The sequence below is a fragment of the Rhopalosiphum maidis genome, chromosome 1, assembly GCF_003676215.2.
Source record: "Rhopalosiphum maidis isolate BTI-1 chromosome 1, ASM367621v3, whole genome shotgun sequence".
Taxonomy (NCBI): domain Eukaryota; kingdom Metazoa; phylum Arthropoda; class Insecta; order Hemiptera; family Aphididae; genus Rhopalosiphum; species Rhopalosiphum maidis.
In genome coordinates this window covers 89,451,470-89,469,890 of record NC_040877.1, presented here as the reverse complement: position 1 = coordinate 89,469,890, position 18,421 = coordinate 89,451,470, and the positions used below count along the sequence as shown (strand labels likewise).

General features: G+C 23.9%; 1 protein-coding gene across 1 annotated transcript in view; it reads right to left on the bottom strand.

The window, feature by feature from the left end:
* The window catches only part of LOC113559200 (potassium channel subfamily T member 2), a 155,949-nt gene that overhangs the window by 26,244 nt on the left and 111,284 nt on the right, over positions 1 to 18,421 (bottom strand). Inside the window, exons 3-5 of the mRNA XM_026964826.1 lie at positions 9,721 to 9,800; positions 7,965 to 8,064; positions 7,625 to 7,823 (exon numbers count right to left, since the gene is read on the bottom strand). Coding sequence (XP_026820627.1) covers positions 7,625 to 7,823; positions 7,965 to 8,064; positions 9,721 to 9,800 — 379 coding nt within the window. The remainder of the gene's footprint in view (positions 1 to 7,624; positions 7,824 to 7,964; positions 8,065 to 9,720; positions 9,801 to 18,421) is intronic.

The following is an 18,421-nucleotide window of genomic DNA, read 5'->3' as shown; positions in this document are numbered from 1 at the left end:
TTATCATCATCAAGCATATCTAAGCGTAATTTTTGCATTCGTCAATTATTATTATCTAAAGTTTTAACTTGATTAATGTATAAAACCTGTTATTACCCCGTTGCGGCGTCAAATTTAAACAAACAAATAAATAAATTAAATGACTAATAATTTATATGCCAAAATATACACTTTTGAATATTAATGTAATGAAAAGTTAATTGCAAAATAATTTACAATGTACGAACTTAAGACGATCTAATTCGGTGTGTGTGAGAGAGGTCAATTTAGAATAAACAAAAGTAGTTCTTTTAAACTAAGTTTTACCACAAAGAAAAAGTTTTTATAGAAGGGTTTATAAACACTTTTCGCGTATAGAAATCATACATTTTAAAACTATTAATTTTGTAGAGTTTAGCTGCTTATAAATAGCTACTACTTATACAAGGAAAATTAGTTATTTGACTTTATAAACAAACATTTTACAGATTTAAATTAAAGTTTCACAGTTACGGACTATAACTACGCCTTAACACTATATTATTTCTCAACATAAGCTTCTATCGATGTCTTTACTCTAGGGATTTGTGCTTAATCGTACGACCACAATCTACGGTTATCTCACTGCAACTTACACACTTTGTGGTTTCTATTTATTATATTAACTTTCTTAATCATGATAATATCTAAACATACAATAAGTTCTTCGCAATCAATTATCTTATTAATATATGGCCACATTATTATCACATTGATATGTACAAACCGTTGTTATACTTATAAATGTTATTATGAATAATATTTTAACGTCTAACTAATTTGTATGATTTTTGTAAATATCCCAATGTTAAAACTTGTACACTTTAATTGTATTCACTGCGAGTAACATACAATGCAACATGTACACACAAGACACAAGGCTAATAACCTCAAATGTTGAAGCCTCTTTTCTTTTCAATGAAAAAAAAAATAATAATAATAATAATATTTTAATTTTCTAAGAGATATCTTTGTTTTTGTAAAAATAATAGGGTTTTTGATTGTCTGATACAGAGTTTTATTTTTTAGATTTAAAGTAAATCGATAAACTTAACTCAAATTTAATGATCTGATGAACATATTTTTTAACACGATAAAGCCGTTTTATAATTTGACCATTCGGCTCAACGTCGTATCAGTTACCTATACAAAAATACCAAGTTATTTTTAAACGATGATTGCTTATATATTTTAATCTGTTTAGGAATGACATTTTAATAATTTTTGAGTTTTAATATTGACATTTACGTTTCATCTAGTGTGTTGTTTAATATTATACTCCGATTTATAACTGTTTTGGTTGAGAGTCGGGTCGATGGTGGCCAGCGGGAAAGCGTGTTGGGGCTTTATTGGGTCACAGGGTGAATGTAATTCGAAAAGATTTTCCAGGATTTGTGAAGACGCTTAATTTAGAATACAATTTTCCACAAAATTAAAATGGAGTTTTCAATACAAATACCCGTTTTGGAGATATTCAATCGTTTACATAGTGTTTTATGTGATTTCATAGTGAATCTGAAGATATTTAATTATTATTTATATTAAACTAACTACATTTTGTTTGAATAAAACTTTATTAATGCTTAAAATATATTTTAAGATAAATTGAAATGAATATAACGTGAAAAAATAAATACGATTAGGAGGTATACATCAATAAAACCCACGTTTGTGTGAAAAATATGTGAAAATATGATAAAAGTACGTTGTCTTTGAACTTAAATACATATTTCGTAGAAAGCTAGTTATCCAAGAAACGTCATTTTATATTTTATTTTGAATTTTTCATTAGTCTGTTATTCATTAATATTTATTTTTAGAAGTATAATTTAAACTAATTAAATTTTATAATATATCAATATTAGTACTCTAAAATAGTTTTAAACACATTCCACAAATTATAATTAACTTATGTCGGGTAGTATGAACAATCACTAAACATTAAATCAATTAATAGTGAGCTATTAGTCTTTAAATATTGTTTAGTGGCCCATGGTTGGTCTATTAAATTTTAGTGAACCATTAAATTAATACATTTTTTGTACGACCCATTATTAATACATTTGAATTATACACGTTTTGAAAATAAATTAACTATAAAATAAAAATGAATAATAATTATTTTAATTCATGATAGTTAAACAACTAGAACAGTAAAAACTATTTACTAAATTACATAATAATAATTTATTTTTATTAATAAATTGAGCAAAAACACAATTTGCAATAATACATAATATACTTAAAAATTTTAATAAGTTATACTAAACTGAACAAAATAAATATAAAAGAGAAGTATGTAAAATATATTAAAAAGGAAATAACGGCAGTAGGTAATTCGTAATAATATAATATATTATATTGATAACAGACCATATTATCATGGTTTTGATTATAGAAAACAATAAAATGTATCAGAACTTTAAGTGACTCTTAGTTATCGTATTTTATAGATTATAAAAGAAATCAAAGTAGTAATAATTATTTTTGCATAGGGACATAGCTCTAGATAGGGGTGAGTTTTTTGCGAAATTAGTATTATGAGATGATGCGTAGAGAAGCCCCTCGCTGTAAATTGTAATGATGAAGGGAGAGGTTTTAAACTGGGTAATATAATAGGTAATGAAAAATGATATTGTTACTTACATAATGATAATAAGCTATAATTTAACTTAACATTAAAGACAAAATAATGGTTGTTATTTTAATTTTGAATTATGCATTATGTATCGATATAAATACCATAATATTTCATTTTGTTAAAATAAGCCTTTATAAAATATAGTTAAAACATAACATAATTTTATTATTCGAATAAAATAATGTAAATTCATATCTTTCATTGTTTTCGTTTGTTCGATGTTTGCTGTTAACATGGCAATATTTACTTACGATATTTTAATTACTGTATAATATATCACATCCTCTTCAACATATAAAATGTATAAATATATTCCCATCCGACCAATAAATTCATTTTTAGTGATTTTAAAGTTAATAATATTATTAAATATTGATCAAAAGCATTTTTAAACCTCAGTAAGGTATTAATAACTTTTGATTTTTTTTAGTTACCAATTGTATTTGAATATTTATTTTTATATAATCTCGTTCACCGTTAAAAGATTTTATTTATTGATCTTTATTTTAACATACAGGTAATTCTAAAACGGTAGTTAGTATTTAATAATCAAACAAAATGTCATACTTTCGACAGCCTCAAAATAGTTTTATGAATTCCTTTTATAAATTTAGTCACGATTTAATATCCTTCGGCATTGTATGGACATCATTTCAAAATAATAGCATACTTTTTTTATTATAGAACGGCAAATGCCCACAGTAGTGAATACTCGTGTATTCCTGCGGGTGTAATTCTAGATTTTGCAACGAGTAAACATTCTTACTAGTAGATCACATTTCAAATGGTCATTTCGATGAATGGTATGAAAGTTACTCCAGATTTATCCAATTCTAAGCACATAAAAACACAGCCAAACAATTGACGACAAGAACTACCTATCGAGTTTTGACACCATATATTATTATTTCCATTGTCTTGAGCTCGTATAACAATGTATTAATTTGTTTGAACGCGAATTATTTTGCCACGTTCTATATAGTAAACGTAGCATATTCGTTATTGTTCTATAGGTACGCATTCATTCGTGATAATTGAAATTGTTGATATCATACATTTATATTCTCAAGGTTTTTTAAAAATAGTCACTATTTTTTTTTCAAATATTGCGTTATACCTATAATTTAGCATTCTGAGAATTGATGATATAAAAATAAGTTTTAAATATTAAAAATATTTTTCATAGTAAATAAAAAAAAAAATGTTATTTATTTGTCAGTTGGCTTATATTTTAACTATATTTCAAATAATACTATCTTTTCTACTGTCTATAATCGTACATTTACTAGCATTTTCGATATATGTGTGAAACATGAATTTAATACATTGAATAGTACTGATTGAATAATCTACAAGTGCCAATATTATAATGACACTGAGTAATATAATGTATTATTCACTTATTACATGCATATTTATATTTATTAAATGATATACAGTAGCAATATAGTTAGAATTTTCTATCGAATAATTATTAATAACTATAAACAGTGGAAATTATGACTGTATAATAAAAAATATAAAACGCGTTGATGTGTGCTTTAAATATTGACAAAGAGAATAAAATAGATTTATTTACTTTATTTGTATACCTTGAATATTCATAGATAATGTCGTATATATTTAATACACAAACCTAAATCATCAAAATGTCTACTTTTATTTTAGTAAATGGGTGTTTCAACAACCCTGTTGTTGTTATCTTCAGTACTAAACAATGATTTATAACGTTTAATGCATGTAAAATGTACATTTTTCCTCGTATAAAAACATCAGATTCCACCTATCGATTGGCCAAGTTACTCGGTTGCGTTTATAATTATTTTACGTTGATACTGTTTTAAAGTAATATTTTAATATTTTTATACTTTAATATGTATTGGAATTAAAATATAATAACGATTCAATAAATAATACTTATCACATGTACCCATTACCTACTTAACTCAGTAGCTTATAATTTTAATGACAAAGGTATAGATATGATTTTTTTTTTATAATGGCTGCGTTGACAGTCGTGTTTAAACGGTCAGTGTTACAGATATGTATTCAATATATGGTTGTCATAAGTGCACTGGGGCTTGAGCTAACCCCAACGTCCCATGGTTTATGGTTAAACCTGGATAATATCATGATATTATAATATACATCCAAATGTTATGTTTATAATATGTATGTCGCTTTTTATACTAGAGCCAAGGCCTTAATATAAAAAGTTATATTACTCAAGAAAATGTTTGATATATATAAAATATATATTTCTTAAAAGTTGTTAATAAATATGGCATCAAAACTATTGAAAAATGTATGCGGCAGTAGTTAAAATAGTTTTTTTTTTTTCAAAAATATTTATAAAATTAACGCTAACTTCAATGTATTTACTTTGTTCATATTAGTACTTAATATGAAATCTATATGATACAATTATAATTCATCGTTTCCTAGATTTTTGTAAACCATCAAATATTATTTATCATAATATAACAAGAAATGTCAAATTAAGTTATTAAAATCAGTATAAAATAAAATACTTGGCATTTACTTGTCATGTAAATATTTTGTAATGTTTTAAAATAACTTTTTTAAATATTATATTTTATAATCAATGATAAAAAAAAATATATATTTAATTTATAAACATGATTAAAATTTGCTTGTGTAATTATTTATGACAGTAAATCGGTAAATGTTCTTTGTTAAAAAGCTATTATAATATTATAGCGACGTATTATAATGTATAAAAATAAATATATATAATTATGACGTTGAGTTTAGTGACTTTTTGCTCGCCTGTCTATTTGGTTTGTCTAATAATAATTTCAAAAATAATCTATTGGATTACTTCAGAACATTTTTAAGACTATATAAGAAGATTAGATAAGCTACCCACAGTCAGTTGTTACTTAGTTATTATGTGATTAACTAATGATAATTGTATTTTTATTCATTTTAGTTTTGTTGTTTTGTCTAAAGGTTATGTGACATAACCTTTAACTAATTATACATAACATACGTTATATATATTTTCTAAGCATTTATGTTTTGAATTGCCAGTCGGGCTTTTGTTGCAATATAACAATTATAGTATAAAAAATTAATATTATATTATATATAATTTTATAAATCAAGTTGCAAATTTGCAATAATATAATAAAAAAAAATTATTTTATAAAAGAAAAATGAATGTAGTTATTACAACTTTAATTTGTTATAATTTCTAATAGAATTCTGATGAAAAATATGCAGAAGTATAGTTGTTATTGTTACACAGACTGCGAAACAAATTTAACTCCTGTGTTAATATATGTATATTAAATCAAATTATTAAATGTAATTCAAGAGAATCAAAAATTGCATTTAATAAATCATATAAAAAAATATTAACATCTTAACTATTTTCCTTCTAACCACAATAGTATTTGGGTATTACTCTGGTAATATTTTTACACTTTTGAATAATTGAAAGAAACTAAGAAAGCTAGAAAATATAAATCTACATTTTTATATTTTTGGTGACTTTTATCTTTTGCTTAATATGATGCACAAAAGTTTTTTTGTGGCGTAACTAAATATTAAAGAAGCAAATATCAAGACATTCAATAACTGATTCAGAGTTCACAATAAACCAATTAAATATATACAAGATTTGGTCAAAAATCAAAATGAAGTACTATTTTAAATTTATTTTTTGAATTTTGAGTTTATTATTGTTTCTAAAAATAATTCACTTCACCAAAACGATTGAAATAAATGATAAGACATTTCTTAAACAAAATAAAAAAATAATTATTGACTGACTGTTATTAAGTTATATTTGTTTAAATAGTAACACGTAAATTAAAAATTATATAAAAGTATTATATTATATTATATATTTATAGTTCTACCCAATATCTGTCAAATATAATAAAAAATTAAAGATTGAAGAATACACAAATGCAAATTTTTAATAAGATTAAAATTAATAGAAATTCTATAATTTTGAAAATTATCTATAGTATGATGTATATAGTATGTTGCAATACAATTGCTATACAATTGTTTATATTTTAACAACATTTTAGGTTAAAAGTCTAAGATGGAAAGATGTCTATTTAATACAAGCAGTAGACACTACTAAATAAGATATTAAATATCTACGAAATACGGATCATTAGAACATGTTATATAATACTTAACGGTAATGTATTTTCTGGTAAATAAATCTTAATATATATTAAATAATAAATAATTTTAACAGCAAAAAAAATGTTTAATAAAGAGTAAACATTCTTCAAACATATTTATTTAAATAAACTAAAATAGAGCTTAAACTCTGTTTATGTGCGTTCATAAAAATATCTTATTATGCTCCTATATTGATACCAGTGAATAGTAAATAGTAGAATGCAGTAAAATAATACATTGCGTATGATTCTGCTAAATATAAAAACATATAATATTAAATTTAATTAAATTGATCATCACGGTAATACCCACATTATAATTTTGTGCTTAAGGCATAGATGAAATTTGAATTGTTTACTATGGGATATCCGTATTATATAGAATATTACCTATCTCACTGTCTATTCTACTGCCACCTAACTTTATAAAATAGTTTATTTATAAATTTGCTTGTTTATTGTTTATATATTAATTTAATTAATTAATAGACGATTTAATACTTCAACTAGAATATAATAAGCTAATTCCGAGTCCCCTTCAAACTGCTTCTATGGCATAAGGTACATAACATTATCAATGACTTATCATATACCTAACCCACAAATGTATAGGTGCACTAGGTAGTGTAAACATTTTGTACTTAGGAAGACTACAGAAATCCATAAAAACATATGAATGTATTTAGCTATTAAAAATAGTGTTATTAAACTTTTACAATACACAATAATTGTGTTTACTAACGTAAATTATTAATTAATATTAATGAGCATATATATATTAATTAATGCAATCAATTACCTTGTAACCGATGTACGTGAGGAGTAGCGATTCGCAGAGTGCGAAAATCGCCAGTCCGCACTGTATCACCCACAGCTCTACCGGTCGTTTTACCCATTGGATTGCATCCCAATTGATTATAGGTCTCGCTTGGAACGCCTCGTCCGTCAAATTTCGGCTCCATAGGAATTCGGTTTTGTTTCCCATTTTGCATCCATAACTATGGATAATGTAAACGGACGAGTTTAAGAGATGACAATAAGGTAGGTATACGTGAAGCACATTTTACGACATTACCAAATTAAATTATTCGATTTAATATATTTTTATATGATAGGTATTATAAAAGTTTTTCGCTTACCAAGTCGCGGACGTGGGATCTTGATCGAGTACGACGCGGACGATGTATAAAACACATGTTAGTAGTTTGAAAAATAAATTTGCGATACGAATACGAAGACCTATAACCAAAACCATAGTTGAATATTAATTTTTATGAATTTCAATAAAACTGAAAAAATATCAATAATCTTGGAAAAAAAACTCATCAATATCAATAATATTGGGGGGAAAAAATTGAATAGGAATTAATCATGAAACTTATTAGAACCGATAAACGTATAACACCTTCCAGTTATATTTTGAGACATGAATATCAAAGGTATGTTGTAATTTAAAATATTAAATTAATGACATAAACAAAAACTATTGCGTATGAAGTGCAAATAATTACTAATAAATCATATTTAGAGAAGAAAACTTTGTTTATAGACTGTAAATTACCTTGAGACATAAATATTTGATTTTAATGACATTTTGATTAAAACTAGGATAACATTAAATGAACATAAAATGAAAAGCATTTCAAAACCTTTTTGGCATATATGTATGTGATTATAATACACACATAAAATAAGTCTTCAATTAAAATTTTAGCTCTGAGGATGTCTATAAAACTAATTATTTTATGTTATTTTTTAAATAATAATAGTTACAGTCTATGACATTACAATATAAATATATATATCAATTATTTTAATAGGATATACTGAATATTGCGAATCGTAATAATATTTTGAACATTTTTTTTTTTTTTTTATACGTGTATAATTTTAATATTTTACATTGTCTATATTTTGCGCATTCTTGTTTGCCGTTAAAATCATTACAAATATAAGCTTATATTTTTTAAATGGAACCTGTATTTTTAATTTCTATACTTGAAAAACGTTTTTGCGCGAATATAAATATTAAACCAAATCATTTTGTTTTTTTATTAATACGTTTTTGTAGTTCAGATGCATGGAGTAGCGTACTATACATTTCGAGAGTATTCCTTGCCACTTTACTCTTCTTTTATACTAGCTATAATACTTATAATTAAAAAAAAAAATGATATTATTTTTTATGTATTAACATTTTTTAAATAAGTATTCTGCCTCAAATTATAAAACCAAAAAATAAAATCAAAACTTGGTTATATGTGCACCAACAAACATAAGGGTGTGAAAATAATATGGATTATAACATGTAATTTTAGAATCAACCGTATCTTACATATGTATATATTTTAAATAAAATGACCAAAATTAATATTTTTTGATGGATATTGTTTACTGTTTAAAGGACAAAGTTGTCTAATATTATATAATATCATATGTGAATACATTTTAAAATAATTAATGCGTATGAAGTAAAAACTGTAAAAAAATATGCAATCACCGTTATAATGTTTTTTGGTTTAATAGTTTATCTTTGGATATTTTAAGTATACAGTAAAATGTGATAACCTACATTGGTATTATATTTTACGAGCATTTGAAAAATGCTATTCAATTGATTTAAAAAAAAATGTTATGAAAAATTAATTATTTATTCTTTAAAAGAAAAAGAATCATTGTGTGAAAAATAAGTTTTTCACAGAAAGGTAAAAAAAAAAAATAAAGTTATTGACTATTGTTATCAAAGAATTATTCTTTAAATACTTTCTTTTAAAACTGTCTACAATTTTTTATCACAACTTTTGTTTTAGAATTTCCTAAATAGTTATAACGAAGTATACTTTACATTCATATTTTATATTTGTTTTCAAATATTTTCTTTTCTTTAATACTTACTTGAGCGTTGGTTTTTAATAAAATATATTTGTAAACGTTCTTTGAATGTATTTTCGTTAACGTAATATTCCACTCGTACCCTGCAAAAAATATAGAATTATTATTAAGTTATAATTCAATTATTAATGTATTTTTATTAGTATATAATTATTAAATATTTGATTTAAAGGAAAAATATATTTATATATTTGTTGAAAGTTGAAAAAACCTTACAATATCTGAAATTATATACGTCATATTTTTCATTCAATAGTATATTTGATAATTATTAAATAAAACACAAATAAATTTTTGTTGTACCAATAGACTTAAATTGTATAAGTGTATTAATACTATTTCGATGTAAACTCAAAAAATTCATCGTAGATAATTTACAAATTATCTAATAAGATTAAATATGAGATAATTGATTTTACTCTATTTTTTTAAAATCCCAGTAAAAAAAAAAATTCAATCATAATATTTTTATTAAAATATTCGGCTTTGGAATATGAAACTAAAAATAAACGGTGTCGTTCAAAAAATAAAAACTTAAATATAATAACAATACAAATAAAAAAACTATATTTTATTTTGAAGCGAATTCAAATTAATTTAAAAATAAATTTATAAAAAAGGTGAAACTTTTTAAATAAAATATAGTCTATATTGATAAAACCTAAAAGAAGTACATAGATTCGATTTTATGATATAACATTTATTTTTAAATTGTAACATTTTGTACTTTATGATATACAAATAAAGTGTTTAAGTAACTAAAATACTTTCTCTGCGATACGGAAAAATTGTATCATAGGAAACATAAATATTCAACTAACATTAGCATTTTTACTATTGTCCTATTTGCAAACAAATATTATATTAAAGGTAAAAACATTTAATCTCGAAGTTTTTAAAATGATATGATGTTCTAAGATATATCTATTATCTAAACTTTATTTTAAATTATTTATTATTTTTCGAATATCTTCTGAAAAGGACAAAAGCTTATTATCATTATATCAGTCTACAAATCTACAAGTTATTATAATTAAGTACCTATTTGGGTCACTAAGTATCATGTGTATAACTATAGTTTTGCGTGCATTGGGTAAATTATATTTTAAAATTATTTTCACAATTTACAAAACGGATACTTCTTATAAGAATGAAATAATAATAATAATCTTATTTGTTTAAATTTAAAAATTATAAGTATCCAGTGGTTTTTATTTTATTTTATTGCAATCTACTTTATCGTACATATTCTACGTATATTTATTATTTTAAAATACGATTTATATGATATAATATCATCGATTAATATATACTGTTGTTTAGAATCAATTGAATTATTAAGTTTAAATTAATCGTACACATTAAAAACAAAATAAAGTTCCATATTAATCAAACGCATATTTAGTACAAAAGTTTATACGAAATGTAATTCTGTTTAAAATATTTTAATACCAGTCAGCTTCACTTAAATATAATATTATGAACCTACTAAATACTAAAAAAAAAAAATGTGTTCAAATTTTGGAAGAAATATTGGTTTAAGAGGTGTTCTTCATTTTTATTAAATATATCTGTTAAAAGATTATATTCACACATGCAATAATCTAACCTCAAGGTTACTAGAATTAAATTATTTATTAATTTAAAACCAAACATTTTTGAAGCCCTTTGTTTTTTTTATGAAGTCAAAAAAGTTATTGCTTGAAAGAAAAAGATCACAGTTTATGGGTAAGGTAATGTATTATTTTAATTGCATTTCAAAAACAATGATTGATCATAGCTTGAAAATTTAAAGTAATTCTCTTTGTACTAAACAAAACTTCTGTGTTATAGTTTTTTCTATACTTAACTTGTGTTATATTTTTGTGCATGATTCAAAAACTATAATTAGTTTATCTAAAGTATATCAAGAAAGTTTGTTATATAAGCATGTAGTAGAATACTAAACGTTTCCAAATTTTCTTCATGCCTTGTACCTATACATTATTTATATTTTACATTTTCAATTTTCCTATTTAACACACAACAACAAAATATAATTGTATAAAATAAAATAATTGAATCATATAGTATTACGATTAAATGCATTTTTTTATAAACGTAATTGTATTTAAGTATTTTGCAATTATGCAAAACAATATTTTTCCAATCTAATAAAAATATAATACATTTTTTATTGTATTGGAAATTTAAAATAACAAGTAAAAATATTTTTATGGTGTTTAAACTATTATTCAGGAGAGCCTACAGTGACTGTAGTATGGCCTACATCCACATATAGTGTATTTGTCTTACAATTTCTACAAAACTGTGAATTTGCGTTTTTCAGAACCAATTTTGTATTTTTAGATATAATATTAGATTCATCACAAATATATTGGATAATTGATTTATTATTAAACTATCCAAAATTGGAGGGAAGAACACAAGCTGTATTTCGTACATTGTTCATGGGTTATTACAATATTTAAATATTTTTTACGCAAAATATGAGTATGTTAGATATTATAATTTAAAAATTTCTTTAACTTGCTTTAAAATTAAAATAACCATAGTTCTGCTAAATTCAAATTTGCTGTTAAGCGTTTTTAAATGAAAAAAAAAATGCGGGTGCCCTAAGCTAGGAAGTTGATAATAAAATATAAATTGTTTATCTTTTTCTCGGAAGATTGATTTTCTATTTCTGCGCTTATAGTATTTATACTTTATAATATTTTTTTGTTAAATGTTTTTTAATCTTTTTCGTTCTTGAAACTTCTATTTCACATAAATGTTTGAATTAATCTAAACTTTTTTAAATTTATCATTCCTAATTTGATGATTAAATTCAACACTTTTTACTTTTGATTTGGTAATTTTTATTTGAATATTTTTCATTGAAAATTAAACTAATCTTGTAATAAATAATTAATTAGGTATTTTACGTTAAAGTGCTATGGCTGTTACAATTTATAATATCCTTTGATATTATAAATGCATTTAATTTATTTAATTAGTTCTAAGGAATGTTAATTAATATTAGTTGTACATTACAATTTGTAAAACGTAACGAAATTAATAAATATTTTTTTCTCTATTTATACATTTATATAAATTATGAGTAATAATTATTTTACCCATAAAAATAGAATAAATAAATATTATTAGTATAGTAGTGTTATGCATCAAAATAAACTATTGTCTATTAGGTTATTATTTTTATTTCTGCTGTCCATTACCCAAACTTATTATAATAGTTTTTGTTTTTTATTTTAGAATCGTTCATCATATTCCATTGTTGTTTTATCTTTATTAATTTAATTTTAAATAGTTTTTTAACAATTGCAAATTATGTTTAAATATTTTTATATCTTTTTTTCAATCACAATTCCCTTATTTAATGTGGTGCTACACCACATGGGTGATCTTTGTTTGAGCACTTAAGTTAAATATTGGTGGTAATATCATACGTGTAGTTTTAAAGTAAAATACATTTTCTGCAGTGCAGATAAATATTAATATATTTTCTACATTATCATATTATAGTTGCTATAGTTTTCATTTTCTAATATCGAATTACATATAGTTATTAAAAAATAAAATTTCCTTAAAAGTTTTCTTGAATAAAATATAACTTATTTGCATAAAGTACGTATATTGTATAGGTATATATAAATAAATTATTGCTAAAATAAGTTGTTCTAAAAACCACTACTTCAGCTATTATTGTACATAAATAATAGTTATTTTTATGAAAATAGAGGAATTTGACTTTTTTATAATTATTAACTATATCTATATCATTACAATTTATTAGAACAACTTTTTAACTTTCATGAGGTTATTTATTGATATAATAAACAACTTGTAAGAAGTAATGTTTTTTCCTGAATATAGAAGATGTTTATTCAATTTAGGCGCAAGACCAATGATATATATATATAAAAAAACTTTCTTCAAAGACTTTAGAAAGAACATAGTTATTAGACATTATTTTTCGGAATCATAATATGTTGATCAATAATTCTGATATTTAAAAAAATATATCCTATTTTTATTTTTATTTGATATTTCATAATATTGGATGTTTGCTTAACAGTTGGGAAACCTTTTTCCTTCCTAGAAAACAATCAATTTGTATTGAAATAATATAAAATGTGCCTAAAGTAGGCGTATATACTGCTTAAATAATTGAACAAAATAAAAACATAGGATAAATAAATGGTTATAAGTAAATTAGTAGGTATACATTATTTTTGTGTTACAAGGTAAACACAATTATTAAATTTTAAGAATGTTTTTATAAGATTTTGTTATTTTTTCAAGATATAAATACCTGCAAACTTTTACAATGAGCGTATTTTAAAATATAATGTTTTGGATAATTATTAAAACTAAACGAGTCAAATTGATGTAATATTTGTTATTGCACAAAATAATCAGTACCCATATCTACCTAATATATTTCTAAATATAAATATAGTTTGATATTAAAATAAAATAGATAAAAAAAAAAATTAAGTTTATTTCTGTTTTATATTACTACAACATATGAGTGTGATTTAAAAAAAAAGGAAACATTAATACATATGTGTTATTTGACCGACAAAAATGTTTCAGAAAGAAAGTTGTAAGTACACCCCAGGGCCATGTATGTTAAATGTACAGTGATGAATACCAATACATTATTTTGAGTTTGTTTATTTCGTTTTTTATATTTAAATTTATTATAAACACTTCGAATTAAAATTAATATTACATGGGCAATGCTTAATTTAGAAATAAATTAAAATAAAAATATTCATAAAACTGTATGATTTTGATACGATATTAATAAGACTGATTTTAGAATATAATTATAATAACAATTTTTTGTTAACAGAATTAATTCAAATTACAAATATTTAGTATAGTATAGTGATTTTCTAAAGTAATGCAATTGCACATATAATTTCTTTTAAATGATATAAAGTAAAATATAACATATTTTTTATGTTTTGATTCATTAGTATAAATCAAAAATAAATTATTTCTTTTATAGCAAGCTACTTTTTTTTTATACAATGGTATCAAACAGAGTATTTTTAAATTACAAGTACCTATTGCTACGTATTAGTATGTTCAATCAAAGCTTATTTTATTTACTGTAAAAAGTAGACATTGTTATATCGACTAAAGCGTTATGTTTTTGTTTTCATTCTTTAAAAAAAATAAAATTTAATTAACAAATAAGTATATTAAATGAATTTAGTATATTATTATGTATTTCTGTGAAGTATGATAATAATATGGCATACGCGGTATTTACCAAAGATGATTATTGTATAAACCTTTACCTATGCCTACACCTACTGATTTTTTGTGGAAAAAATGTTCTACTTAAAAAAAAAAATAATAATCCATCCCGATTATATCGTATAATTTTTCATGCTTTTGAATTTGTTTCATAAACACACATAAATACGTATACAATGAACGATTTAATAAAAAAAAATGCCTTTATAAATTATAGCACAGAATTAAAATACCACAGACGTCTGTTGGTTTTAAAGCACTACGTCAATTTGAAATTCAAGTGCACATTAATACATAATACAGTAAACTATAGCTGACAGTTTTGAGGACGAATTATTTAATCGTTCACGGTTAATCGATAAAGTTTAACCTATTTCATAGACAACTAAATTATTGAATAATACTAAATAATAATAATAATAATAATAATAATATATGCATAATATATGCTAATGTGTGGAATCGTATTTGTTGAATAATCTATTCCACTGCAAAATACAAGATTATAATACCTACTATGTATTGTTGAAGATCTTAAATCACTCGAGTACCACAAGTACCACAATATCCACAACGGAGTACAATATTATTATTTTATAGATATCAAATTTATTACCTAGATTATTCGGATTAATTTATAGATTAATTTTTATTTAATATAATAGATAATAGTACTATTGCGGCCATAACTTACTCCAGTGTGTCACATAATATTATCATTAATGGACTTTAATAATTTAATACAGTTTGATTGTTTAATATGATGACATAGATATGCTTATTGGAATACGCGGTTTCCGGGTGCATCGGTAGTATTACATAGCTATTGTAAATTAATATACTATTATTAATATATTATTATATTATGATTCTAAGACTGATCTGGTGATTATATTTGAAATTTCAAATTATAGGTAATTTATTAAGTTCCCTTACCGTAATTCATAGTTATGTACGCTGTTATGTTAGAGTAACGTTAATTTTATTAAAGCTTATACACTATAGGCATTTTTACATTTATCACTACTATATCGATTTCTCCGTCACCACGCCCTTATATTAAAACTATTGAATTAGAGACACGCTTCCTTAAGTAGTTGGATGCTGAAAATCAATCGATATTCGATTTATATTCATTAAAAACGTTATAAAAATCATCCGAGATTAAGATACATTTATATTATGACAAAATATTATGTTAACAATAATTTTACAATTTATATATTATTATAATGTGCATTGCATACCTATCAAATATTTAATTAAAATGTGATAATAGAAATTATAAGTGGGATTTTTACTATCATGATAATTACTAGGACTAGGGACTTATAGGACTTTGCATGTTTTTCAATATTCATTCAAAACATAGAGTTTAGCAGTAATATATAGAAGTTTGTTTTATAGTATTAAAAGTTTAAACCGATAATTTTCATTTTGCATATTCAGCTCTTTATCCCGTAAGTGCATATTTTGTTATATTTGTATTTAAAATACTGTGACTTAAAGCACATATTTTATTTAAAAAGATTTTAAACAATATTATGTAACGTGGAGAATACTATTTTATACATGCTATATAATATTGAATATGAATTTTCTAGGAATTGGAAAAAATAGATTAAAATGATTAAGTATAAATTATTAAATAATCTATCTACCGTGTAATTTCCTGATTGTGAAAAACACGAAATCGGCCGATAAGGAATATGTCGAATACGGTCAGTTGGTGTCAATTCGTCTGGTTGTATTGTATACGTTTTGTCTTGCGTAAATATAGTTAATACAATTTTCTAAACTTAGTACAATATTTTTTTTTTGTGAAAATTAAATTAAAAGTGCTTTATAAATTTGTAATTTTGTATTCTAATAAAAATTAAATTATTTTTAAGACCATATTTTAGTATTTTTAGAGCATATATTATGATAATTTTTAAGGGCATGAATTTATGCATATTTTTTGAGCACAAAGTCCCTAGTCGTAATAATTACTATAATAATTTTTTTTGCTTATGAATAAATATATAATTTCTTGAGAAATGAGTTGGTATAGACACCTATACCTATGTAGTATGATAGTATATTTTCATAATTTTTGATTAATTCTAGTTTAAAACCATTATAAATGTTGAAAATAAATGCTGATCACAATATTCCTATGAAATAATAATTGATATATTTATATATTTGAAAAAGACTATTTTTAACGGCTACATTGTCCGAACAGTTGTACTCTTCACCGGTGACACGCGCACGAGACAAAGACACTGGCTGGTCCACTGGAGTACATCTAAAGTGGTCATATAGTCGGATGCTGCGCTATCAGATCGATGTCGACGGACGTCGTTCGCTATACTGCAGATCCGTAGGCATACCGACGCCCCTATTGACCGGCGCTGCCGTTCGGTATTATACGTGTCGTGTACGGTGATCGCCATCCGTAAAAAGACTTTGGTCGCCACCGAAAAATCGACGGAAACGGAAGAAAAGGTATCGTTGCCGTTCCACCGTTTTCTGGTCACTTTTGACGTTCTCACTTTTTCTCGTCCGCGTGTATTCTATCTACATGTCCATCCGGCCCGTTATCCACACGACGTCGGCTGTGACGACCTAGCTCAACACTTTTGTTCCGGCACTGTCAATGATGTCTATCACTGTCTACCGCCGCAGATGCAGGCGTGTCACGGCGCACCAATCGCGCGTTCGCATCAGTTGCACGGCGAGTACTTTAGAACTTTATAGGCAGGCAGTTCACAAATTACTTTTCTTTGTGTTCGTCCTCTAAACGGTTATTTTCTTAATATATATTATATTAGGTATAATCGCTATGTGAAATGGTTCAATTTTTACCGTGCCTTTAGTTCAATATTTACAACGCTTATAATAATAAATCATTTTAATAAGTCTGAACAAATGTTGGAAATTCTACAACTACTACGTATATACCATTACATTAATTAAAATCGATTTTCTAAAAGCTCAGCTATTCAGCATTTTTTTTTCATCTATTTTCTGAGAAAATAAAAGAATTTTATTTTATCCTTTATTTAATTTCTATCAATTATACATGATATTATTTATCGAAAAAATAAAATCAAAACTTATGGAAGGAAAAATGTATATCGTTTATTAATGATTATAAAATGCTAAATTTATATAAAATAAACAACAATATATTATAGTATAGTAATATAACTAATGACTGCGCACAATATTATTGTACGAAAATGATTTAATTTAATAAATCATTCAGTTTGTATGTGCCTATAAATAATTATTTAATTATGTAGTCTTTTGTTAAAATATTATGTATTACAAAACCAATACTGGACGAATGCGTGTGTAATAACACTTTCCTAACATACGCAAAGAAGAGTTTCAAAATAATTTTTAAAATGTGGTGATAATGTTTCTATCATCAGTAACAAAG